This window comes from Lepidothrix coronata, unplaced genomic scaffold, assembly GCF_001604755.1.
Source record: "Lepidothrix coronata isolate B3197 unplaced genomic scaffold, Lepidothrix_coronata-1.0 Scaffold4, whole genome shotgun sequence".
Taxonomy (NCBI): Eukaryota; Metazoa; Chordata; class Aves; order Passeriformes; family Pipridae; genus Lepidothrix; species Lepidothrix coronata.
In genome coordinates, this window is record NW_016690184.1 from 2,634,196 (window position 1) to 2,660,557 (window position 26,362).

The 26,362-nt window shown below is 36.2% G+C and overlaps 1 protein-coding gene across 10 annotated transcripts in view; it reads left to right on the forward strand.

Annotated features, from left to right (window-relative positions):
• The window catches only part of ADGRB3 (adhesion G protein-coupled receptor B3), a 463,874-nt gene that overhangs the window by 201,631 nt on the left and 235,881 nt on the right, over window positions 1-26,362 (forward strand). For all 10 annotated transcript variants that reach the window (XM_017825573.1, XM_017825611.1, XM_017825640.1 and 7 more), the window contains 3 exons: window positions 3,643-3,744; window positions 4,276-4,382; window positions 20,807-21,001. In XM_017825573.1, coding sequence (XP_017681062.1) covers window positions 3,643-3,744; window positions 4,276-4,382; window positions 20,807-21,001 — 404 coding nt within the window. The remainder of the gene's footprint in view (window positions 1-3,642; window positions 3,745-4,275; window positions 4,383-20,806; window positions 21,002-26,362) is intronic.

The window sequence follows — 26,362 nt, forward strand, 5'->3', positions numbered from 1 at the left end:
GTAAAAAAAACCTTTTAGGTTTGCTAAGTGGCTAGTCACTCTGGAGTCACTGCAGAAAACTTACACAAGATGAATGAATACTAGATCTGTCCCATAAGAGTAATGAAGACAGCTAGGTAACAAAAGAAATTGAAGTTGATATGTGGTAAGGTATTACATGGCAAGTTGATCAGAAACTTTTAGAAGAACATGTGGGAGAAATAAGGTAATTTCCATCAAAAACTAAGAGATATGAGAATGAACAAAGTACAGCATTATTCAGGATAGAAAACTTCTGTAAATTTATTTTTATAAAAATAGGACCATGTTCTTATGACAGCTTTAAGAATATATTAGGCTCCAATATTAGAGTGTTGGTTTCCAGAAATACTTAATTCCATAATAGTTAAATCTATATTGACTCTATGTATGTTTCCAATATTAATGCTTTACCCAGATTTTACTGAAAAGAGATTCTCAACATTTTCCTCGTAAGCATATTGTCAGTGTTAGGAAACCTAATACAGGAACTGTTCAGACCAAAATATTACTGAAAACAATGCTAGACTATCTTGTTTATTAATAAAAAGACAAGAGTGCACAACTGCTACTAAAGATTAGCTAATGATTTCCGACTGAAGCTAGAAGTTTTCTTCAGAGTAATACTACCTAGATAAGATAGAATATGAGAAGGTAAAAAATTCAAATAATTGACAACAACTAAATAATAAAATTAAACCTTTTTTGTTTTGTTTTGTCTCTGATTACAACACTATTCTTTTAAGATGTTCAAAAGCATTATTTTCTGTTGTCTTTGTTTAAGATAATATTGCCTGTGGCATTGAATTAGGATTCACAAGAGGAGCGGTAGTTCTACCAACATCTGAGCTACTATATGCCTTAGGCTAACTTACTTCACCCTCATATTACCCTTTCCCGTATTTGTTTCCTGCCTAGGTAGATGGTAAACTCTGTGAGACTGTGCGTCTCTTGCTTTGTCTGTGTGTAGTACAGAGCTTCCACTGATTCTGAGTGGGTTAACTGCCTCTTGGAGATGCACGTCCTTTCTCCAGTAATGTCAGAAGATTGTGCTTCTAGACCACTGATCTAGACCATTGACTTTGTTGAGTGTTTGTGCTTAGGTGGGATGAATTCAGGCCTATCATTACAGGGGTATAACGTGGTAAAATTGAGTACATGCTCTCTGTGGGAAGATATTGCTGAAACACATCATCAGTGAAAGAGATCTGCTTTTTAGTTGCCAGTTACATCAAATTTACCTCAGTATTTGCTGTTTGCTTCTAAATTTTAGCGGTGCTCTGTGGTTTTGTACTGCAAAATCACATTATCTGTGGGTGTGTTATGAATAAATTGTGCTATAGTAACAGAAGTACTTGAACTGGTCTGAGCAGAGCCAGCAGGGTCAGCAATGCTTTTTAACTCAGATATGATACCACTCCATTGTGACTGTGTCTTCATGAGCAACATAGGTTGGAGCCTCACAGATGCTTTAATGTGGGTGGATGTCTGATGAGTAAGCTCTGTCAGATATACTTTAGCTTTGGGAAGAACTGGTTTATATTTTTTATGCACAGTGTTCCTTGATCCAGGATATTTGTACAAGGCATTGAAAAGCCAAGGGTCAGCCAGGGACCAGGAAAACTTCTTTACCTGGGCTAAATGATAACAAGTTGCTCCCACACCTCTTTCCTGGTAACTCTGGGTCTTGGCAGTGCTTTTTACTTTGAACACGACACACAGGTGCACAGTTTATCTCTGGCACTAGCCTGAAGTTGAAATATAATCTTGAATTCTGAAAGCTGTAATGCAAAAGCACACTAGTACCCTTCCAAATAGATGAGCAATCTCTGATATTACTTGTGACTTGCTAACACAAAAGAGAAAATATGCTGTATATGTGTATATATAGATGCATGTTTATATTTTTTTCCAGAAAAAAAACACATTTAACATTCAGTATGTGGAAAAAAGTAAGAGTTTTAGTTCTGAGAATCAACACCCAAAATGTTGATTAGTGAACACAACACGTTTACAATGGTCACAGCTGCATGAAAAATATACTTCTCAAAGAGCTCTAAGCTCTAGCAAATTTATGTAATTTATAATATTACCTCCTTATTATGTTAATTTACGGTCCCCAAAACATAACATTTCTTTTGTTTATAAGGTCATAATAGAATAGTAATTGCATTTGCTTATGTCACCAGATGGCTTATGTTTATCAAAATCTGGCTTTTCACATTGTAACACTGTCCTGATGCATTCACTCTTTAGGCATATCTGAAGCAGGGCTAGTATTCTAGATTATGAACATAACTAACTTTCTTTAGATTTTACCATTAATGGATCTCTTGCTTTTTTAGCAGCACCAACTGTCTTGATTTACGATTCAGGAATGCTGATGGTGAGGCAAATTTAGCAAGCAATTTTTCTGCCCAACTGTGATTCATATTAGTATTACTGAGCCATCTGCTAGGTATTCTTTGTCCTCTACAGCTTTGAGGATACAGCTTTGTGCAAAAGTCTATTCAGTTCCCCTACTCGCACTTCCATCAGCAGAAGTACAAAACAGGGAAGATGGATGATTTTATGGGTTAGGTAATGGGATGGGCAAAATCTGTAGTCTGTCCCTGCCTCTGCTAGAGATTTCCCATGCAACCATGAGTGAATCACTGAGTTGCTTTCTGCCTTATCACACCATCTGTTAGAGCAAATTTACTTTCTCTTTTCTTTTTCTTGCTTTGTAACCACTTTGCTGAAATACAGTGGGATTACATATTTTTCCAGGAATACATATAATTATAATAATAAACAATTCTTGACTTTTCTCTGCTGAACTTGGAATGAATTAGATTTCGGTAACTAGCATGTCAGTGTTGTAAGTTGTGAGACGACTCCAGCCAGAGGTTTTCTGTTAATTCAGTTTACTCAAAAATCATAAACTGGAATCTACAGTAAAATATGAAAAGAAATCTGTAGTTGTGACCATGTAAAATAAAACATGAAGAATTTGCTGAAGCTTTTTTCCCCCATGCAGCTCTGTTACTACAAAATTGGGACAATATTTTCTCCCTTAAATGGTATTGTGATAAGCAGTAAAAGGTTATTTTTTTTTATAGCCACTCAGTCCCACATTATTGACTACTCTTGCTTAATTACCAACTTGTACCGAAACACATTTCAAAGAAATAACCTGGTTTTTAGTCTTTGGAATATACAGCTCTCATTTAGCACCTTTAACACATTTAATGGTTCAACTGTGATTTCAGAACTGATTCTTTCACATACAGATTCAATTTTAGAAAAATATTTAAAAATTTTAGTGTAAGATAAGCATCATAGCTTATCACATTTTAAGTGTCATCTTCTGATAGATGCTTATGTTATTGATCAAGATAGAGAAACAAGGAAAGATTCAAACCTATTAACATTGTAGCTACAACCAAAAGAGTACTTGTTTTCTGGAGAAAATAATGGCACAGGTTATATGAAATAACTACCATCACAAAGACAGATATACGAAAATTGCAGGGTTCTCATTTTTGCATTTTTGTACTTCAAACTTAAAATTAAACCAAATTATGTTTACATACATATCTCAGGAAGAAATAGGATAAGACTGAACACTTGTTTTTCTGACAGCGCCTTATGAAATATGTCCTGAAGACTATTTGATGTCAATGGTGTGGAAAAGGACCCCAGCTGGGGACATGGCATTCAATCGATGTCCTCTCAACGCCACAGGTACAGTACTACTTTGAAATTTTATGATGACAAAAAAGGGGAGGAATATTTTGCATTGTGTCCTAGAGAAATCATTACTAGACTCATGCAAAAATGCATATATGTGAATATATCTATATAAACTCCACATATTTACTCATGCATATGCATGCACATATACGCATGTACTATATTGTCTCATAGCTTGCATATATGCATGGGAGATATATATATATGTATAAACATACATATGTGCATTATATTCAGAGGCAAAAAGCTGAGGAAAAATCAGTTTGACTGGACCTACCAGGCAAAGTGATGAAAATGAAGCAAAACATAAAAAATTTTAAGAAAACAATGATAAAAAGTGATCAAGTAAACATTGAAATGTATTTTGGAATCTTACACTAATCTCTATATACTGATCATCATTACATGAAATTGTTTCTGTGTGTGCTTTTAAAATAGCATGAAATATAGTTTAAATAAGGTTCATTCTTGCCAATTGCTCTGACTTATATAAATATTTTCTGTCTTCTTTGTGTCTTACAGGCACCACTAGCAGACGCTGCTCTCTCAGTGTTCATGGAGTGGCCTTTTGGGAACATCCAAGCTTTGCTAGATGCATATCAAATGAGTACAGACACTTGCAGCATTCAGTAGGTGCAAAGCCAGCTTTAGTACTTGCTCTGTTTATTCATTACTAATTATTGGTGTGCAAAAAAACCTGCTTTACTCTTGGATTTTTGATAAGAAATGCCAAGAGGAAAATAGACCTGAGAAATAATAATTTATATTAATGGATATTATTTGGATCTTGTATATTGCTGGCATTTGTGAAATAACCTTTGTCTTACTGTAGAAGTGGAAAAATGAATCAGATTCCCTTCTTTCATATCCACTGTGTGAAATTTCTATAGGGGTAATTTTTTTCAGAGGTAAGACATATTTTGGTTTATTAGAAAATGAGATACGAATAAATAAGATTTTCTAGAAGAGTGACTTGCTGAGGATTTTATAATACCATGAATTCTTTAATTGCAGACTAGAAAGCCAGGAATGATATTTCTTTTTGCTATCGAATTTAGAACTTCACCTTTGAATGTAACAATAGGAAATGATTATAGGGTAAAGCAATTGCAGTGTCTTGGAAAAAATAAAGTAACTGTAGATTTATTATGTGAAGAATTATTATGTGATGTTTTACAGTATGCCTAACGAAAAGTTTCTTTGCAAGTATATGCATTATACATTTATCTACTGCCTAAATACGTTTACATGCATGGATGTAATACATTGTGAATTAGAAATACACCACCGTGGTATATGCTAGGTATATTGATTACACTGTGATTCCATAGCCGAAGCATTCAGCCAGGTTAATACTATAGTGGGAGGCACGCCTTTGAAGGTTCTCATGGACAATGGTTTTTGCCTGCATGATATATTTTACTGACACTCTTATTACTCTGACTCCTTTTCCAAAGGCCACTGCTCCATTTATCATTCAGCAGAGGGACACTAATTCAGCGCTGTGCTTCATAACTTCCAACCTCTCAACCAAGTGCAACATTTCTGTAACATGTTTAAAAATCTTTGGGGGCTTAAAAAGCAGTAACCTGGCTGTCATCCCTCAAATCTGGATTGCTACTTAGAGAAGATTTTGATGAATACCTTTGAGCTGCATTTCTATTTCATTAGATCCAACCTATTTGGGGCCTAGGATTCAGTTTCAGGGAAGGCCAAAGCAAGAATAATTTTTAAAACAAGACAGAATAGATTGTCAAAGGAATTTTCCCTACTTCATAGAAACTTTTCTATTTTATATAGCTTTCTGCATGTTTGTCTTTCCTCTTAATGTTCGTGCTCAAAAAACACATTGAGTTGGCTGTAACTGTTTTGCATTTAATATTTTTGGTATTTTATTTCTTTTGCAACAGCTTATGTCTAAGCTAGTTTGCGACTCAAGGAGTGGGAAATGCTGTTTTATGCTATTCAGTGGTTTGACTTAACTGGCTAACTTTTGGTGAGGCACTGATAGTTTTTCAAAAGCTGCAAGTCTTCCTAGGGGTCATTGTTGAACAAAAGAAGGCATTTCTAACCCAGATCAGATTTATATTTTCTTCTATATTTCCTTTTTCAAAATATTAAATATTAATAGACCACACTATGAAATATTCTTTTTGCCAAAGAACATTTAAAAATAGGTAAAACTTCTTTAAAATTGCATAAGCACCTAAACATATCTTAATGCTACACAAAATTTCAGTCCAGCTTGTATGTATACAAATTAAAGGAGAAAAGTGGATTCCTTTTACACTTGAGAGCTGTTCACAAAGAAAACTGGCCTATCTTACATCTCACTGCTTCTCAAAGTGAACAACATAGCATATTTAAAGAATCAGAGAAAATAGAGGTAACGACCTATAAGGTCATCGCCCTGCGAATGTAGGCTTGTCCCCCCACGATACATATGTTAGTTCCATAAATCCCTGAAAATAGAGCTTTATAAGGAAGCTGCTGACAGACGGTGTTGCTATAATAAATATGTGTGCTTATGAAAGCAATTATGAGATGCCTCAGTGTGCTTAATTTACCAATAAAATTATTTTACTAACTCAGACCAGGAGTGGGGGGTTGTCACTCAGTTCTGTGAGTGTTCCCATAAAATCTGAGTCTGAGCTGAATTCCTTTCATTTATTATCTGAAATACATAAAAGAAAAGTAGGTCTTCAAAAAAACCGATGTTTCTGAAGTTGATTTAAAGCAGTTGATATGCATACTTACAATACTTAATACATTAAAGCATAGAATACAGGCAGGTGTCTGTCTCTTTGCCTTCCAAACAAGCCAGATATGATCCAGAACCAGCCCAGAAATCATGTATGCTGTGCCTAAGAAAATACTCTATAAAGAAAAGTGTTTCATATGATAGGAGCCAGAAAATACTGCTTTGGTCACAGACCCTGCTAACCTGGCTACACAGGTGCTGGACTGGAAGCTTAGTTACAGTAGTAAATAAAACTAAACAGGGCGACTGCCCAAGCTTAAAAACTGTCCTTGTAGTCATCTACACTGTTTAACTGTGTATCTGTTAGCATGCTCCCTGACATCATTTAAGACCATAACAGCGAGGACTCTCCCAAACAATGCCTACCATCCTTTAGAGGATAGCATAGCAGAGAGACCATTGTCACCAGGCAATAAAAGCATAGTTTTCTGGGACAGAGGAGGGATAAAGAGTTTAACTTGAGGGAACCAGAATTCTTTCCTATGTATGGTGTAGAATTTTGCCACATAACTACAGGTGATTGACCCCTGAAAACTGTTTCCTTACTGTATGTAACTACAGTAGGTTCACTGCCTCATGCACAAAGCTTCTTTTATTTTTACAATTTTTCCTATTACTCACCTGGAAGTGACATGGGACAAAGCTCCACCCTTAATAAGCAGTATTAAAGCAGCAGAAACCCATGCACCACATCTCTATTTTTCGTTGATGGGGAACTGAGTGAGACCAATTAAGCAGGAAATTTATCTCCAGTCTTCTGAGTTAGTGTCTAGCCACTTTTCCATCTTAATGTTCCTGCCTCTCCATAGGACAGCACAGAAAATCCCTGGCATGGTAAAAATATAATAACTACAGGGCTTTCTGAAGAGACTTATGCACTTGAACATGATGAAATAGTAAGGGGAATGGTTTGACTTGTGACTGTCTGCAGTTAGTTTATGTCTTTCAAGGGCACAGTGCCCTACACAATTCATGTATAGGAGCTTGAGTAAAAGCAGTTAATAGAATGATGCACTTCAGCTATGCCACAAATGTACAGCCTGCACTTCCATTAGTTTATTTTACCTTGTGCACTATGGAATACAAGTTCCTTTTAAAACTCAGGATAACAATTAGATCTCTTTGAATAATGGAACCAATTAGTCATGAATAATTATTCCAACATTTGATATAAATCAGTCATCAAATGAATTCAGCAAATACTGTTTGACCAGCTTACACAGCTGGTTGACTAATATGAAAATTTATTCATTGAACGTATTAAAGGACAAAAATGCCCAAATCCATGAAATAAACCTTTGGGAAATTATTTGCTTAGCTCTAATAATAATACTTAAAGAACCTAATTAGGATCATTCTTCCTAGAGCACTATAAGTAGAAAATGCAAAGTGATAAATAGGTATACTTTGCCTTCTGGAATCATAACCTAGAGGATCAAGCAATAACTTAATGAACAGAAAAAGAAACATCACAGACTATATATCAGATTTTGTTCTAGTTTTCTTGCATTGTCGTAATATGCTTGCAGTACCTGCAGCTTTGAATTAAGAAAATGTTTTTAGTCAAGCATGGTGTTTCAGGACTGCTAACAGTCATCCTTGCAGCTAAGAAGGAATATTTTGCCCAATGATGTGCAATTTGTTAAATGTCTCCTTGAGAAAGAGGAGATAACAACAAAGAAATTCTTCAAAGTGTCTTTTTTCTTGTGGATAGAGATGAAGTAAAGTCATACATTTGAATAAAATCGAGTTCCTTCTGGATAGTTCTTGGTCACATACTGATCACCAGATTTTAGTAAATGGGGAGGAATTTCCTTGCTTTCTCTAATTCCAGATTAAATTTTCGGAATTTGGAGGATTTTCTCCCCTCTGTTGGATAGACATGGTTTGGGTTTTCAGACCATTTTGCCAAATCAGTTACTGCTGTAGCGGAAGTTTCTAAAGCCTATTCTCTACCTTTGGCATATAGTTTCATTTTCTGAAAACTGAACTCCTTAAGTCTAACTAACACATTTTAATCTCTTTAAAGTGTGTCTGTTGCTAGCTTAATGGACTGTTATATGTAAAAAGGCAGATTAGATGATGATCTAATGACCCAAACATAGTCTGTGTAATATTATGAAGTATGCTACTCATTACTAATTATCTTCTTTTCATCTGGAAGCAGAAAATGGTCTGCCTAATTATTTGATGTAGAATTGTTTGCTTTAGCTAGTACTTGGTTAATTTGGACTAGTGTCATCTGAAGTGTTGTTTGGGTTTTTTTACTTTATTTGGATAAACAGGGCAAAGTCTTTCCTGAGACAAAGAAATCTCATGCTGTGCTTGGATATGAGTGACTGCTTGACCAAGAATAGAATGAGCAATTAGGAGCCCACAGGCCTATTTCAGATGGTACCTCAAATAAGAGTTAATATCACTTCCATACTCTCTTGAAGCCTATTGAATTTGGTATACTACAAGAAATAGGACTACGAAGCAAGATCCCAGCATTGGGAATATCCTACATTATCCTGCTTCCAAGAGGCATAGTTAAAGTCTTCTTCATCTATTCTTAATCCATTCTACAGATAATAGGCACCTAAATTAGAAAAAACAGCAAAACAAACAAAACAAAGTGAAAAACCAAACTGCCACAAGAATCCACTCATGCCCTCTTAAACTGCCCAAAATCTAAAAACCAGGAAACAAAAGACTTGAATGGGATTAAATGCAGAAATAAAAATGGGATTAAAATAGTTAATTATAGAAGAACGATGAGTTTTCATAGCTTATGAGCTCTTTAGGAATTGATTATGGAAGCCTTTATTACCATTTTAAATTAATACTATTAATGAATAAGATCTCACCATGGAGTATTAGAAACTGATTTTGTGAAAATGGAGAAAATGCTTAAATATATAAGGCTATTTCTGTTTTCTCCTCTGTTATGCATTCATACTAAGTAATAGGATTTATTGAATTACCAAAAAAAAAAATTCTGGGGGATCTTCTTAAAAAATATTAGTAGTAGTGTATAACTGTCTTATCACACACTGGAATAACCCTTTTGTCTAAAGTGAGATTTCCTCTATATGTCTTTTGGACACTCTAGTTTGGAAGAGATTTGTACTGTGCTCATAAATAATGACTCAAGCTAAAGCCTGTCATCTAGAAACTTTGTTTCTGAAGGTCATCTCCAACATTATCAGAAAATCTCTACTAATACAGCCCGTTATATAAAGCTATGTAGCACAGCTTTCTAACCTGGATGATGAAATTCTACATTAAATTGCCATGATAAAATTAAGGTAGTAATTTCTTAGAATCATAGAATCATAGAATGGTTTCAGTTGGATCAGACCCTAAAACTCATCTAGTTCCATCCCCTCACTGCCATGTCCAGGGACACCTTCCACAAGATCAGGTTGCTCAAAGCCCTGTCCAACCTTGAACTTCCAGGGATGGAGCATTCACAACTTCCACTGCCTCACCACACTCACAGTAAAGAATTTCTCCCTAATATCTAGTCTAAATGTACCCTCTTTCCGTGTGAAGCCATTCCTCCTTGTCCTGTCACTGCATGACCTTGTAAAAAGGTGCTGAAAGGCTACTGTGAGGTCTTCCTGGAGCCTTTTCCCCAGCTGAACAGTCCAAATTCCTACAGCCATTCCTCATAGGAGTGGTGCTCCAGTCCTCTGATCATCTTTGTAGTCCTCCTCTGGACTTGCTCCAACAGGTCTATGTTCTTCTTATGTTGAGGGCCCCAGAGCTGAACACAGTGCCACTTTGAGTGATATAACACCCAATATAACACATTCCTGCAAAATGGGGTGCTTTTTATTGGAAAGAGAAAGTGGGAAAACTAAAACATCTCTTAACTCTTGAGAGTTACAAAGGAAAAATCTGCATATGAATTATCACACTGATGTCAAAATATTAGCACTTAAGCATGGGAACTTATGCAGGTGAATCTTTACATGTGAAACTAATAATATAGCCATAAAAATGCTTTTCGGCTGCTTCTGCTCATACTATAATTTTGTTTCCACTTTTTCCACAGCAGTGTTAGTCATAATTTTGCAAGTGCTTGGCTAAAATATAATTTGATAAAAAGAACTCTGAGGTGAATAATGATTTGCTCAGCTGCAGCTCATTAGAGATGATTTTGTTTTTCCAAATTATATTACAAGGGCAGCATATCAGCCTGTCCATGTACTCCTCACTGAAATGACTGCTGTACTCTGGGGAATGAAAGGCTTCCTCCTAAAAAATTTACTGCTCCTTTTTTTTTTTTTTTTTGCTAGTTTAGTGCTTCATTTCTTTTTATATAGCTGCAGAGCAAAGCAGCCAGGCTTAGTTTTATAGATTTGAATGCAGGGGCCTCAATAACAAGATTTTTGTTCAGCCTCAGTCTGTACTTACACTGGTATACACCAGCTGTTCATCTTCACCTTTGCAGCCTTTGACAGGCAGGGGTGTTATATCAGTAAATGCCTTGCCTTGCTTCCCTTGTAAGCCCAGAATATGTAGGAGCCAGCTCTATTTTGTCACTTCGATTATCTTGACTGGAGAATGACGAACTTTTCTCTCATCAAAGAGCAACTGATCAAGAAAGTGCAACAGGGAACTGTTTTCCCCTGCCTCACTAACATTTTCCCATTCTACACAGAAGATTAAAACTTCAGGGGAAAAAAAAACCTAATGACTTCAGTACCACTGTTGCCTTAATGGTGAAGGCATTCATTTGGTTCTGAGAAAGCTTCACCTGCTCTGGCCTGCCAAACTTATTGCATGAGATGAAATGTTGTGGGTTTGAGTGCTTTTAACACCACGTTATAAAGTTAGTACAGTTTTCACAGTCTTCTAACAGATCTGCTTCATCCTCTGTAAATATATATGCTCTTAGCCAAAGAGAGGAAATAACCCCATACTTCAGGCACTCATATGAACTATGTAGTATAGGAACCAACTGCTCCATCCCAAGTGAATGCTTTTTTTCATAACTGTCTGTGTTACAATAGGCACCAGAAATTAGTAACTTAGGAACAGTAAAGTGAAATGTGTTGAAAGCTACTCTGGTACCTTCTCCATTCATGACATTATAGTGCTTTATTTCACCAACATACACCTCAAACTGGCCTGGCTGAACATAGAGCTGTGGCTGGAACTCAGGAAAAAAAGATGACTTTATGACATTGGGGAAAGGGGGCAGACAACGCAGGAGGACTGTGAGAATGTCATGATGTTATGTAGAGAGAAAATCAAAAGGGCCAAAGTCCAACTAGAACTTAATATATATATTAACTTATAATTTTTACTACTGTAAAAAACAATTAAAAATATTTCTATAAATACGTTAGCAACAAAAGGAGGGCTAAGGAGAATCTCCATCCTTTCCTGGATGCAGGGGAAACATAATGATGTAGGATGAGAAAAATACTGATATACTTAATGCCTTCTTTCCCTCAGTCTTTACTCATAAGACCAGTTGCTCTCCAGGTAACCAGTCTGGAAAACAGGGACAGGGAGCAGAATGAAGCCCCCATAATCCAAGGGGAAATGGTCAGTGATCTGCTAGACTATGTAGACACATGAGTCTATGCAACTGAATGGGATACATCCAGTGGTACTGAGGGAGTTAGAGGAAGTGCTCCCTGAGACACTTGCCATTATTTGTCAGCAGTCCTGGCTAACCAGGGAAGTCCCAGCTCACTGAAAGTTAGCAAATGTGATGCTCTTCTACATGAAGGGCCGGAAGGAGGATCCAGGGAACTACAGGCCAGTCAGCTTGACCTCAGTGTTGGGGAAGGTCATGGAGTAGATCATCCTGAGTGCCACCACATGGCATGTGGAGGACAACAAGGGGACCAGGCCCAGCCAGAATGGGTTTAGGTAGGTCCTGCTTAACCAACCTGATCTTTTATAACAAGTTAAAACCTCTATGGGATGTAGTCTACCTGGACATCAGTAAGGCCTTTGGCACTGTCTCCAATGGCATTCTCCTGGAGAAATTGGCTTCCCATTACTTGAATGGATGCACTGTTTACTAGGTAAAAAACTTTGGATGGCTGCATCCAGAGACTGGTGGTGAGTGGAGTTACATCCAGTGAGCAGCTGGTCACTAGTGGGTTTCCCCAGGATATTGGGTCAAGTCCCGTTAATATCTTCACTTATGACCTGGATGAGGGGATCAAGTGCACCCTCAGTCAGTTTGCGTATGACACCAAATTGAATAGGTGTCTTGATCTACTGGAAGGCAGGAAGGCTCTGCCAAGGAGTCTGGACAGGCTGGATCAATGGGCTAGGTATGAGGTTCAGCCAGGCCAGGTGCTGGGTCCTGCACTTGTGTCACAACAACCCCATGCACCTCTACAGGCTGGGGGCAAAATGGCTGGAAAGCCTGCCCAGTGGAAAAGGACCTTGGGATGCTGATCAACAGTCAGCTGAACATGAGCCATCAGTGAGCCCAGGTGGCCAAGAAGGCTAGTGGCATCCTAGCCTGTATCAGGAATAGTGTGGCCAGCAGGACGAGGGAGGGCAGTGTTCATCCCTTGTACTTGGCACTGGTGAGGCCACACCTTGAGTCCTGTGTCCAGTTCTGGGCCCCTCACTACAAGAAAGACGCTGAGGTGCTGGAGCATGTCTAGAGAAGGGCGATGAAGCTGTTGAAGGGTCTGGAGCACAAGTCTTACGAGGAGCAGCTGAGAGAGCTGAGGTTGTTTAGCCTGGAAAAGAGGAGGCTCAGGGAGAACCGTATTGCTCTCTACAGCTATGTGAAAGGAAGTCTCTTCTCCCAGGTAACTAGTAACAGGATGAGAGGAAATGGCCTCAAATTGCACCAGGGGAGGTTTGGTTTAAATATTATAAAAAGATTTTTCCTGGAAAGGATTGTCAAACTTTGAAACAGATTACTGAGGGAGGTGATGGAAGTCTCCATCTCTGGAGTTATTTAAAAGATGTATAGATGTGGCACTAGTGGACATGGTTTAGTGGTGGACTTGGATATGTTGTGTTAACAGTTGAACTCAATGATATTAAAGGTCCTTTGCAGCTTAAATAATTCTATGATTCTATGATCTTGCCAACATATACATGCACATTAATCTTAGAGATACTATAGAATGGGAGAAAACATCTACCTGCTTTTCTACACAAGCATATCACAATTTAATTCAACTTGGAAAGACAATTCAACCTGGAAAGCTGCTTTTCTTCCTTTCTGCTTTTGAATATCTGCTTTTTAATAGCCAACCATTCCCCCTTGTTAAATTCAAAGTCCCCACTAACATCTGAGGACCTATAATAATTTTTCCATGTCTGGAGGAGACACATTTACCAAAGAGGAATGTGTGTGTTAAATGAAATGTGCTCCTGTGTTTGTGGCTGCTGCTGTGTCTGCAGCAATGAGCAGCTGAGTGTTCCCTGATCATATTGATATTCCAAACCAATCAACACTGCAGCCACACGTGAACTACACTGGGGTCTGGCCAGAGGTAAAGCAATAGAAGGCCATTTAAGAACTCAATACAGAAAGAATTAATTTAATTTTCCCTTAAAGTCTACAAGAACTGCAGGAACCTTCACTCCAACTGAATGCAGCATTAGCTGCAGAATGACTGCACGAATTTGGCTTGGCAGCTAGAGGCAAAAAAGTGGTCACAGCATCTTACACTTACAGCCATTTCCTTGCTTTTTTGCCCACTATTTCATTTGTTGCATTCCCCCACCATGTTTTAGTTCAGGTTTGTTAAGTATGTGAGACACAAAGGATTTTTCTTGCTTATTACTTAATGCAGTACTCCCATGCAGAAATTAAGGCTCCCTGATAATGCTAATTTTCTTGAAGAAACCATTTTGGTTTGTCCTGCAAACAGAAGTGAATGTCATGGGAATGACTGTATAGAAACAAACCCAAATAAATACAGAAATTGGTTAAAATCAAATAGGCACATAAATTGAAGCATTTAATCAGACTTTATGTTTTAGGGACACATACTTACCAGGATGACCATGGAGCATAAAAAAAGAAAGACAACTCATTTGTAGTACATCCCTTTGTGACCCCTAGCCTCAGCCATTCAGTCAGTATGGAGAACCAGGAGACTTTACCTCAAGCAATGTTATGTCTGTCATAGGATGAAAACAACCTTCTCAGAGTCGTCATTCTCTTTTTCCTCTCAACTCTTGCTCTTGTCAGGTTGCATTATACATAGATAACACAAATCTTGAAGACATGCCCTCTGGTTAAAAACTGAAACAACAATAACAACAGCAAGATCTCTCACACAGCACGCCAACGTGAGCGGAATTTAATCACAGATAATTGGAACATATAAGAGCAGTATTTAATAAAACAGTAATAGAAATCTTGGTCAATAAACACAATGATAAGTATAAGGAAAAAAAAAAAGTGGTCTGTTTAATGATTATTCATTCCTCAACCCTAGAGTCATTTGTTACTCCACTGAAGAGCAGTCTTATCTATTCAAAATATGTATTAAAATGTTTTGTTGGATCCATCCACAAATTAAAATACTGAAATTTTATAATGACTTTCTCTGTAACCTATTTAGTGGTTATAGTTCAAGGACTAGAATTGACAATATTCATGACGATGATCATGATTTAAAAAAAAGGAATTATGTAATGGGATAAACTGGCAAAAAAAATCTCTTGAGCAACATAGTAGGAGTTTTCTTCTGAGAATGGAGAAAAAAGGTACAAAAAGCACCAAGCATCCCTCTGAGCTGTTCACATTCTTCTTCCAAAAGCGTTTTTGACCTCCACAGATACTAGATGAGGTTTTCTTCAAAGATGCTTTTATAAACCTCATCACATATAGAAGAGCACAATTTCCTGACATCTGTGCAGAGATTCAATTTACCTAAGATTAATGTCTAGAACAGCACAGGATTCTGTGTGATTAATCTGCCTCCTTTTCTCTAAAAACAAATCACTGTTGTGAGGAATGTTTTGCTTAAGAATATTTGGAAGTATATGACAGTGGGAAGACTGTTTCTGTATGGTGAAGTAATGCTCATTTTTCTTTTCATCAATATAAATTTAGAATAAGTTTCTTAAAGCACAAGGTTGCAGTGATTTCAGCTGAGTGCACTGAGACAGCTTGAAGCACAGTTCTGCAAAAACTTGGTGCAGCAGATTGCACACTGTGAGTGTATAAAAGCAGGAAGGCAAAAGTTCAGTTTCAGGGCACTCCTTACACTTCAGCTTTTCTGGTTGGGGTGAATTATAGGAGGCTTTAGTCTGGGTTTCAGAACATTTAAAGGGACCTGTTACAGAATTGTAGAACTGAAAGGAAATTCATGAGATCATCCAGTCCAAACTCTGGTTCTATCAGAATCAGCTGTACTTGTTATTCCCCGCATTTTCTTTTTCTTGGTTGTTATTAAGGCCTCCAATATGGAAGTGTGCATAGTTTCTTCAGGTACATCCTTACCTTTACAGTTGAAAAATTTTTCCTTAATTTATATCCTTAATATTCTTTGACACAATATATACCAATTACTTTTTTTCCCTTTCCTGATATACACAAAGGGAATATATGATTGCCTTCCTCTTTGCAGGAACTGTGTATGTTATCATGATTGAGATTGAGACTACTAAATAATTTCACTGATGACAAAGTGCAAAATTATTTTTTATTGCTTTAGCAGTGCCCTTCATAAAATGCTGAATATGGAAAAGAAAAAATCTCTTGCATGATGTTAGGTTATAAATATTCAGATGCATAACTGAAGATGCATAGCCCTATCTTTAGACCTTATTCTGTTTCCTTTAAAAGATGGATGAAATAATATTCTAGAACATTGAAACAGCCTGGAAATAAATGAATAAACTGTAAATAATTTATTATATTGAGGGAAAGTAAATGAAAGTTCTGTGCTAGAAGAGTTAAAGGACTGTGTATTGATTATCAGAAAAAAAACAGCCTGTAAAGAAGTTTTCCTCAAATCTGAAAGAAAGCTCTATCTCACAATGACACCACGTTAGAGATGTGATGTGAATGTTCTTACAATTTCTGCATCTTAAGAGCATTATGAAAAATATTTTATAAAATATTAGTGTTGGGTTGTGGAGATACAAAGCAAAGTGTTTTGCAGATTAGGAGCAATTTCAGGATATATTTTTATTTCAAACTGTCTTTCCTCACTTCTATATTAGGCTTCCTAATTTGGGTTCTTATATTCCTTCTACCATAAAATGTATTAATGACATCATTAGTAATACCTAGCCATGAATCCATGAATTGTAAAAAATAATGAAAAAAGATTGATTGTATAATCACTCTTCAAATTAATAATTCTATTCAGTCTTTTATAGGTTTCTTGAGGGTTCATTGTTTTCTGTCCTTTTAAACCACATCTATCTGTTAAGTTTGCAGTGATTATTATGCAGTAATAAATTTGTACTCCAGTGCTGGGGGCCTAGGAGATCTGACTTTGTAAAGAGGTAATTTTATTATATCATACTTTCTGATAAATCGGGGACAAAGGCAGTTGGACCCTGAGTCTAAGTCCAGTTAAACAATTCAGTAATTTTTCAAGTATGCAGCCATATAGTGCAAGCAGCTAGAGGTTGGGCTGACAACTGAAGTGTCAGTTTAACAGCTGCTTCATTTCACTATCTCTCGGCTCATAAAGTTTATTTTTAATGAGTCTGCCTGTAAGACCACTAAAAAATGACCTTCACAGAGAACTACAAGGACCCACAGTGGTGGCCAAAATAGCTTTCTTGGGCAGTGTGTAATATCAGGCTGACCATAGCACAGAAAATAGGCAGTATGGTGAGAAAGACTCTTGATGAGAATATTCTGTATTTTCATGCAGAAAGATTATTGTGATAGCTGTGCAAGTAACCCACTACATTCAACTCATATTAACCTGGACACTTTCATTGGCTTTAATAATGTTGCACGAGTTTGCATTAACTGAGTGAATCACCTGTGATTTTAAAGTTGTGTTTAGGAGCTGTAAGCTGTCTTACAAGAAAATGCATTATTTAGCTTCCTATCACTGATAACGAAGAGACTGTTAATTCTTACATTCTTACATTAACAGAGGCTGTTAATTCTTAATCCCTGTACATTGCTTGCTGGTCTTAGTCAAAACTCTCTCCTAATGAACTCTAATTTTCACCCACTTTCCTTACCTAAACACATTGCAACTTTCTGTTTTGTTACACTATTACTAAGAGTATGCTGCTAGTCTAACTCAAGGCAGTGTGAGCCTGGAGGGGTAGCTGAATATCAGGGAAAGGAACTTCTGGGTTGGAGCTTGGGAGGATGAAAAAAAAGGTGCTCTTGAAGCTGTGTATGAGTGGCGTGGCCAAGGGAAGGAAGGCTACTTGGGTTGGGAAATTGAGATTTCTGAGTATGACATATATTTTTTTAAAAAAGTACCAAATTGAGCTGTAATTTTAAGAGCTAGTACATCTGAGGTACTTTAAACCACCTGTCTACTTTTGAAGTAGGTGTTATAATTTAGTCCTGTGGCAATGTGGGCACTTGCTAGACCTTTTTTATCATTGTGTCCAAGAGCAACCAAAATGTCCTGCTGAAAGCACTAAAGGGTATACTACAGCTCCCACTTCTGCTTCTAGAGATCTGTAACATTTTGCACTGAAAAAAGAGCTTTACTTTTTCAGAAGTATAAAACCCAGTCAAAACTAGGATAATTTTAATTTATTATTTGCAGTCCAAAAGCAGCTGAGACCAAGACTTCTGTGTGCAATGAATGGTCCAAAACCATAACAATTTGCCCCTACCATCTTTAAAATGTGAGTTTAAAGTCTGGTAGGAGCATGAAAAAACAAATTGGAGGTGAACATACAGATGAAGCAAAAGGAAGGAAAATAATGCAATACAAAATAACCTGCTAAATAGTTTGACATTTTTCCTACCAGTGTTTATATAAGCATAACAACACACTAGACTTTTTATGAGGATTGATCATATTGCTGTTATTCCTAGTATTGAAAAAACATTTTTGTTCTCCCTTAAACCCTGCCTTCAAGTTGTGTGACGCCTTTCCCACAGTACATCCTGAGGCACATGCTAGATTTGGGAGTTCAGCTTTATGGACCGTCTTTTGTGTTCTATGTCTTTTGGGCTTGACTAAAGGTACACTGAATATTGTTCATCCTCAAAATCTGGAAATATGTTCTGTGGTCAATGAACAGCTGGACGAGTTCCAGAAAAAGTTGTACTCTTATGTGTTACTGTGCTGGCTGATGTTCTTTTAGCTTGCTACTGAGATACAGCATGTGAGCAGATGAGGCAAATGGCAACATTTCACAGGAAAAATGCAAATCAAGTTCATCTTTGCTTCTGCTTTTTCCCAGGAAAGTAGTTCATAATGTTATGTGTACAATGTCAGATCTCCGAATTTACTGAAATTAATTTTCTTCAGTTATCACACCTTTTCCCCCACTATTATTTTCCTACATGATTACTGCCAAAGCCTACTTCTAAAAGGAATGGAAACTGCACAAAATTATGTCTGCAAGCAAGCATCTTGCCTGATTATTTATTACAATATTCTGGAGACTAAGGGAGATATTTCTGCTGCAATATTTGTTAAAAAATCAAATAGACAAATTAATGGTCTCAGTTGTCACTGAATATTTTTTTCCTAAATATTAATCATACCATTATGCTTGTGCTGGTGTACTCACAGTACAGAATAGATTTGCTCCCTGTCCATGATGCAGCGAGCAGGTATTCTCCCAAGTCTTAAGTATTTCTAGGGTTTTAGCAAGGCTTTTGTGGTTCATAACAATCCCCAGCTACTACTAGAGACGACTTAAGGCCATAGATGAAATTTGAAGTAGCCACTTTACCCAACCCCAGCTGTGTTACTATATATCTAGTTTACATGAAGACTGCTTAAGAATGTAACCAAAACATGAACCAACAGCATGAAAAAAACCCAACTGCTTAGAGTCTATATGTCAGAGGAGAATTGCATTTGTTAAACTTCTTGCACGAGAGTTATTTTGAACCCTTTCGAACACTGTGCTACTTTTGCTATATATTCTATCCTTTAGTCTATCCTTTTATTTCATTTTTTGTAACGAAGGCCCGCATATCCACACAAAGTGTCTGTGGAGATCTGGAAGTGGCAAAACTATCTTTACACTCTCCCTTCCACATCACCAACACATTGTCACAGAATCATAGAATCATCAAAGTTGGAAGAGACCTTCAAGATCATCTAGTCCAACTGTATGTTACATTAGTAATTTTTCCCTCTATATATGTCAGTAGTAAGGCCAAGCCCCAAGCAATTAAAGATATATTTATAAAGATGGTGCCAGCGTTTTGGTTGTCAGTTGCATAGCATTTTCACTTCATCCTTCCTGCTGAGAGTGGGGTCTGTCTAGAGTAATTTTCCTTTGTTTAAAACCCTTCCAATTCAGGATGTTCTGTGTTTCCATGAAAATTTAGCTTTCAATTTGAAAGAACTTGTGTTTGTATACATAAATTCATATGCATGTTTAAAAATAGGTTGTTTAACACATATGCTCTTTTTTTAGCCTTGCCTGGCCTTGTCATATCTTTGTGATACACTCTGCATCTTCCTGGGATGCTAGGTCAGCTTTGAGAATTAATCAGATTCACAAGTCAGCTTCTTATCAGGAGTATAGTTCTACCAGCATATTTGTTTTGGATCACTAGCCCTGAACAGATCTGCTGGGAGAGCTACTGCTAAAATGTACTCTCCCTTGCAGATACATAGGAGTAATTCATAATTTAATTTGCATTTGTTGGGAAAAGCAAACAGGATTGTTCCTAGTTAACATCTTTGCGTTAATGCTACAGAAGAAAGCACCATAATGCGCTTCCAACTAAACCATCTCTCTTGCATTGACTGGCTAAGATGGGCTGGCAGAGATGAAAAGTCTACTTTCCCATAGTAAATTAGATTTTAAATGTACTGCCTTAGTATTTATTCCTTTCAGAGCTCTTAGTTGTAAATGAGTGGCAACCATGGTTGTACAGGTGTTCCTCTGAGGAAGGACAGTTCCTTGCTACATGATGGCAGTAGATTAAAGCCACAATCTGGCCCATGAAGTTCCAAGAAGCAAATGATGAAACACAATAAATTCAGAATCTTTCAGTACAAAATTAATATTTCTGTCATCATAGTCTACTATTTTGTCTTATCTTTAACAGGATAAACCTATTTTTTTACTAGTTTCAATATTTAATATTATGACTGTATTTAGAATTTATCATACCTTTTCCTCAGTAAAGTAGGTTCTGATATTAATTTTGATCTTCTGATACAGATTAAAGAGCACCTCGCTAAGGGACAGAGGATGTTGGCTGGTGATGGCATGTCCCAAGTAACCAAGACACTGTTGGATTTAACGCAGAGGAAAAATTTTTATGCTGGAGACCTTCTAATTTCTGTGGAAATTCTCAGAAACGTTACAGACACATTTAAAAGAGCGAGTTATATCCCTGCGTCTGATGGGGTGCAGGTAAGAGAAACATTGGTAAGGTAATGTTTCATTACCCCAAAAAAAACCAAACAACTGATGGAGTTTTCGTCAGTACACTGCATGTCAACTGTTTTACCCACTGAATGATAGACATAAGCAGTGTTCACATAAAAGTAAGATACAAGTTTAAAATAGGAAAAAGACTCAGCTGCATTTAATAAGACAAATATCTAAAACAATGCATCAAGTGAAAAATGTAAAATACTTTCTTTGTAACCTTCATTATCTTTGTCTTTCAAGGTTTGGTTTGATTGATAGGGATGTGTTGGTATTTTTTTGCACTAAGCATTTCACTAGTGTTGTTTGTTCCAGTACATTTCAGTTCAAAACTAGTTCATTTTTAGTTCAAAATCTCTCCACAGTGTTACGTTATTCTGGCATCGCTTCTTCATTTCAGATAAATAAAGCTCATTAAAAGTGCACGGGAGTGATGGATAGTGCATTTGATATGAATTTTCTACTTCACATGTTAAATTAACTCTTCTTATACAAGAGGCAAAGAAAACGCTATCAGAGCTAAAACCACTATAATTATTTCTACATAATAGGCTGCACAACTCATTGGGTAGTGTTGATTAAAATAAATATTACTGAGGAATTCTAAATCAGGATATTGGTTTCATCTGTATCTGAAAATCTAGACATTTTTCAAAGGTTGTAGATGTACTGAAAAAGAATACTAAGAAGGTAAATATATATATTATTTATGAAAAAGAGAGCTTAATGATCATTCATAAATTACTAATGAAGTTATTAATGCAGGTCACGTATACATATTTGTGTAACAGCAAACAGATTATAAATACACTTGGGAATGTATGCATGTAGATGAAGGGAGATATCTTGGAAAAGACAACGTTTCCATAGTTAAGTTTTCAAGAGCTTGCTATTGCTTTTTACCTTTTCTAGTTTTTCTATGCACAAAGAATATTAAATTCTGCAGTAAAACCAACATTTCTTGTGTTTGCCTGTAGCCAGCTAAAAGTAATAATTTTTTTCAAACGGTGCTTTTCAAAAAGTATTTTTAATGAACAATCCTTTTTTTAATTGAATGAGAGTCTATCTTTTCCTACTTTCCTGGTTTTACCATTAAACAGTGTGTTGTTCACTGAGAATTTTTCATGCAGTCAGAAATCTAATAGCCCAGTGTGACTTATTCATGGTTCACAGACACTACAGAAATCTTAGAACCAGTCTCAAGCAACTGCTTGACACAAGTGATTTTGTTCATGGGCTTAGCAGATCAGGTCATTTGCAGTTTACACACATTACAGAGAATTTGATTCTTTTCCCACTAATAATGGCACCAAAAGTTCTGTTCACTTCAGCAATGTAGAGATGTTTCCAAAATTCGTAACAGTATTCTGGCAGAACTTGGCAAAATTATTAACTATTATTTAAATAATTTTTAATTAATAATTTTGAAGTGAAAACATTAAAATTCATAAGCCACATTCTGAAGGAAATAAGGAAGGATTTCTCAAATCAAAGAAAAATAGCTATATTTCAGTATTTGCATGCCTAAATACCAAGGATTCTTAAATCTCAGCAAAAAAAAAGGTACTTAAACACAGTCAGAAAAAATAAAAGTTAAAAAAAATTAAAAGAAATTTCAAGCTAAGGTAAAATAAAAAGAAAACAATGCATGGTGTTCAGGAAAGTAAGTGAAATCAGAACCAAGCATATGTTTTGCCCAGGGGATATATTTAGCAATATTCCCATTACTGACATCTGATGATATAAAATGAAATCCTGTCTCAGTAACATAAGTTTAAAATTTACTGTCAATTTCTGAGAAACATGGATTTTTCCATATGTAACAATACTTCATATTCTACCATACTCTGGAGGATTGTATTTTCTTTTTATTTTTACTGTTATATATTTTCATACTTTCTAGTCCATCATCAAAGTAAGTGACAAAATGATGAAAACGAAGTTAATTTGCACAAAAATTCTTCTTTCTGAAGAAACCCTGTGTGGTGTTCTAATTACATTCTACATTTTGAACTAGATAAAGAGCAGAATTTTTTAGTTGGTGGATTTCTGTTTTAAAGACATTATCAGAAAAGCATGAGTGAGGTTTAAAATCCCTGAAAGTCATAATTTATCATTTTGCATGATGTCGGAAAAGTAGGTTAGGATGAATTGTGGGTAACAGTACTTTTTAAGACCTGAAAACAACACTTGCATTAAAACTGAGAAAGGAATCCTATATATGTCTGAGTATATTTATTTCTTATACATTCCATCCATCTGGATAGTCCCTCAACTGCCTATAATCTCTGTGTTATATCTAGTATTAATATTCATGAATAGTGTAAAAGATGTGATTCAAAGATTCCATAAAAAAAATGAACAGAAAAGTGAGATCAAATTTGAAAATTTCAGACTAATTACTCAAAATGAAGGTGCTACTGCCTGATATGCTGCATAGTAAATGTCACTTGTTTAGGCAGACAGATACCAAGAGCAAAATAAAGTTTCTAAAGTATACATATCTAGTGGCAAGTTATTTATTATGCAACTCTTTTGCCTTTTGCATCTTTTAACCTTTTTTTTGCAACAATATTTATATATACATTGCATATACAGTGTCGGGAACAAAAATAACCCTGTATTAGGCACTTAAACAAGAAGCTGTCCTGCATCAGTGACTGAAAATTGCAGTACAGTAACAGACGTAATTGCAAGACGAGTCATTCAATTCTTCTGCAAGCAAGGTCTTTCATGTAGTATGTGAATGACACTAAAATACCCTGTATAGGTACACTGAGGTAATGAGATGGCCACTGTACTTATGTAAGAAGGATTCTACCAGGAAGATAATAAAAATTCTAAATAAACATAATATAAGCAACAATTTGAAACACTATTCAGAACTGTTGTAAAAGGGCTTGAGCTACCTTTCAGGACAGGATGGCAAAGTGAGTTGTACGATCCCCTGATGCAGTCAACATGAAACAAAGTTTATCCCCAAAGAATTTAAAGCAATATAATCCCATTTATATTAGCCACAGGCCCATTGCTGTCAGTCAGGGATTAAGAGGATTGTCCAATCCTTTTTCCCCCTCCACCTTCCTCCTCCCACACACATATTTCCCTATGTTGAAGTCCAAAACTGGAGGTGACTTAAGGCTATCCATTAATTCCTCTTAGGGAGGAATTCTTCTCTAGCTGTATAAAAGGATTTATGACAGCTTTATGCCTGCAGAGAGGGTCAAAGAATTTGGACTGGAATAGAGAACTGCAGCCATTGTATTATAGAAGAAAAAATTAAAAGGAAGGAAATTAAATTAGGAAAAACATAACTGTCCATTCCCAACTGTAATTGGCATTATCATCAAAAAAGCCTGGGCAAAAATAAAGGACTTCCAAATTTGGTTCTGGCTGTCCCAACATTTCTTGTAGTGGCCAGATCAGTAATATTTAAGCCCTGCCATGAAAGGAAGGAGCTTCAGTCTACAGGGATGTCCAGCGTTTACTGCAGTAATACCTTCGGATCACATCCATAATGCTGCTAAAATTTGGCCTTCATACTTGTCAATCATTTTACTAAAGGGCAATGTTGTTTCTTGCAGCATTCATGCAATAAACAAAAGAATAGTCAAAGTAGAAGAATGAATTTTAACCCTTCCTCTCCTGTTACATTTTTGGACTGCATCTCATGTCTATTCATTATTGAAGCAGGAAATCCATTTAATCATCCTCTTTTTAATTCGCAAAGCACTGGTATTGCTGACTCAAAAAGCTACATACTCCACTGCTACCATAAATATGACATCAACCAGTGATAGAAATAGAAAAAAAAAATCTCAAGAAGAAAGACATTCTTGTTGCCCAGTTCATCATTTATGGTTTATTGGCAAGTATGAAGTATATATCAAGTTATTGCTCATCTTTTGTTTGTGCTTGAGTCTAGGATTATTGATAAGATTTTCACATATATTTCTGTCAATAATTGGTCATTTTAATGCTCACATGTACCTAAAATAAACATAAAATTTAATTAACACATAACATTATTAGTAAACCCATGTAATATATCATCTATAAGAAACATTTTAACTCCTGAGTGTTTTTCAGGCAATCTAGGCTCCTCTCAGATAGTTCTCATTGCATGGACATGGATACTGTTGCTATTAAGGCTTAACCTGTTTCTGCAGGGGAATCGGTGGCTGCAATGTAATGCAAAACTAGCTTCAAACCAGCTCCCCAGTATGATAAATTATCCCACACTGAGCTCCATGCTGCTGCAGCTAGACGGCTGATGACACCCTAACAAGTTAAAATTAAAATTTCTGTCAACTACGTTTCTACAATATTGCACTGGAAGAGTGCAGAATTACCGTGTTTTGAAAAGCATTTTCCTCAGGCAAAATCTTCATAAGGCTGACTCTACCTAGTAGAACTCTTCTCCAAAATTACAATACCCTAAAGTAAAAGTGGTTATAGTGCCATGAAACTGCCCTGGCCAGTTTAGTTTATTTTACCTGGGGAACCAGTGAAGATATAAATTTTTCCTAGATGAAGTTGCATCTGCACAATTGTGATTTTCTGACCTGGTTAAACTGGCATAATCCTTTAAAATAAATACTAAACATAACTCCGTGCTTTGTGCTTAATTTTGCTACTGAAGGCCTGAAAGACATTAAATGTATTCCTGGTATATAAGCAATACATAGTATATATATCCTCTTCTTACCTTCAACTTGACTAGAAACTTTTCTTCAGTAATCCTGCAAGTTGGATCAGACCATGAGAACATTTTTCTTTTTTGTCCTATCGTTAATCCATTTTGTTTCTTCTCATTATGTTTTTTGTGTTACTGAAGCTTATAGATATTTTGCTCCTGACTTCAGTGAGAGGAGAGTTGTGGCCTCATTAATGTACAGAATTATTTGGTCCAAGTTCAGCAAAGTGTCAGTCACCTCTATATTAAATTTGGTCAAGTTAAAGCAATTTATATCTGTGTGAATTTTATAGTTAACATAGTTAACTTCCTAGAGATTAGGCAAAGATAGATCCTCTTGCTTGTCAAGCAGTTAGTGTTAGGACTAGATTAAACTGGTAAACTGTTATAATGTAAAAATAGTTTTCACAAGTTTTATTCAATTTTCTATCCTAAAATGTTTTACTTATATGGTTGTGAGACACCTTAAGTGTCTGTGACTTCTCATATTTTGAAATTAACGTCTTTTCAAGCATATCAAACACTAAGGTTGGAAGTTATTTCTGCTCTAATTTTTGTCCCTGTGCAGTTTGTACTTAATAATGAGTTAAAGTTACTTCTTACTTAAACCTTATTTAAGTCCTTTTTATCCCCCAAATTGGCTAAAA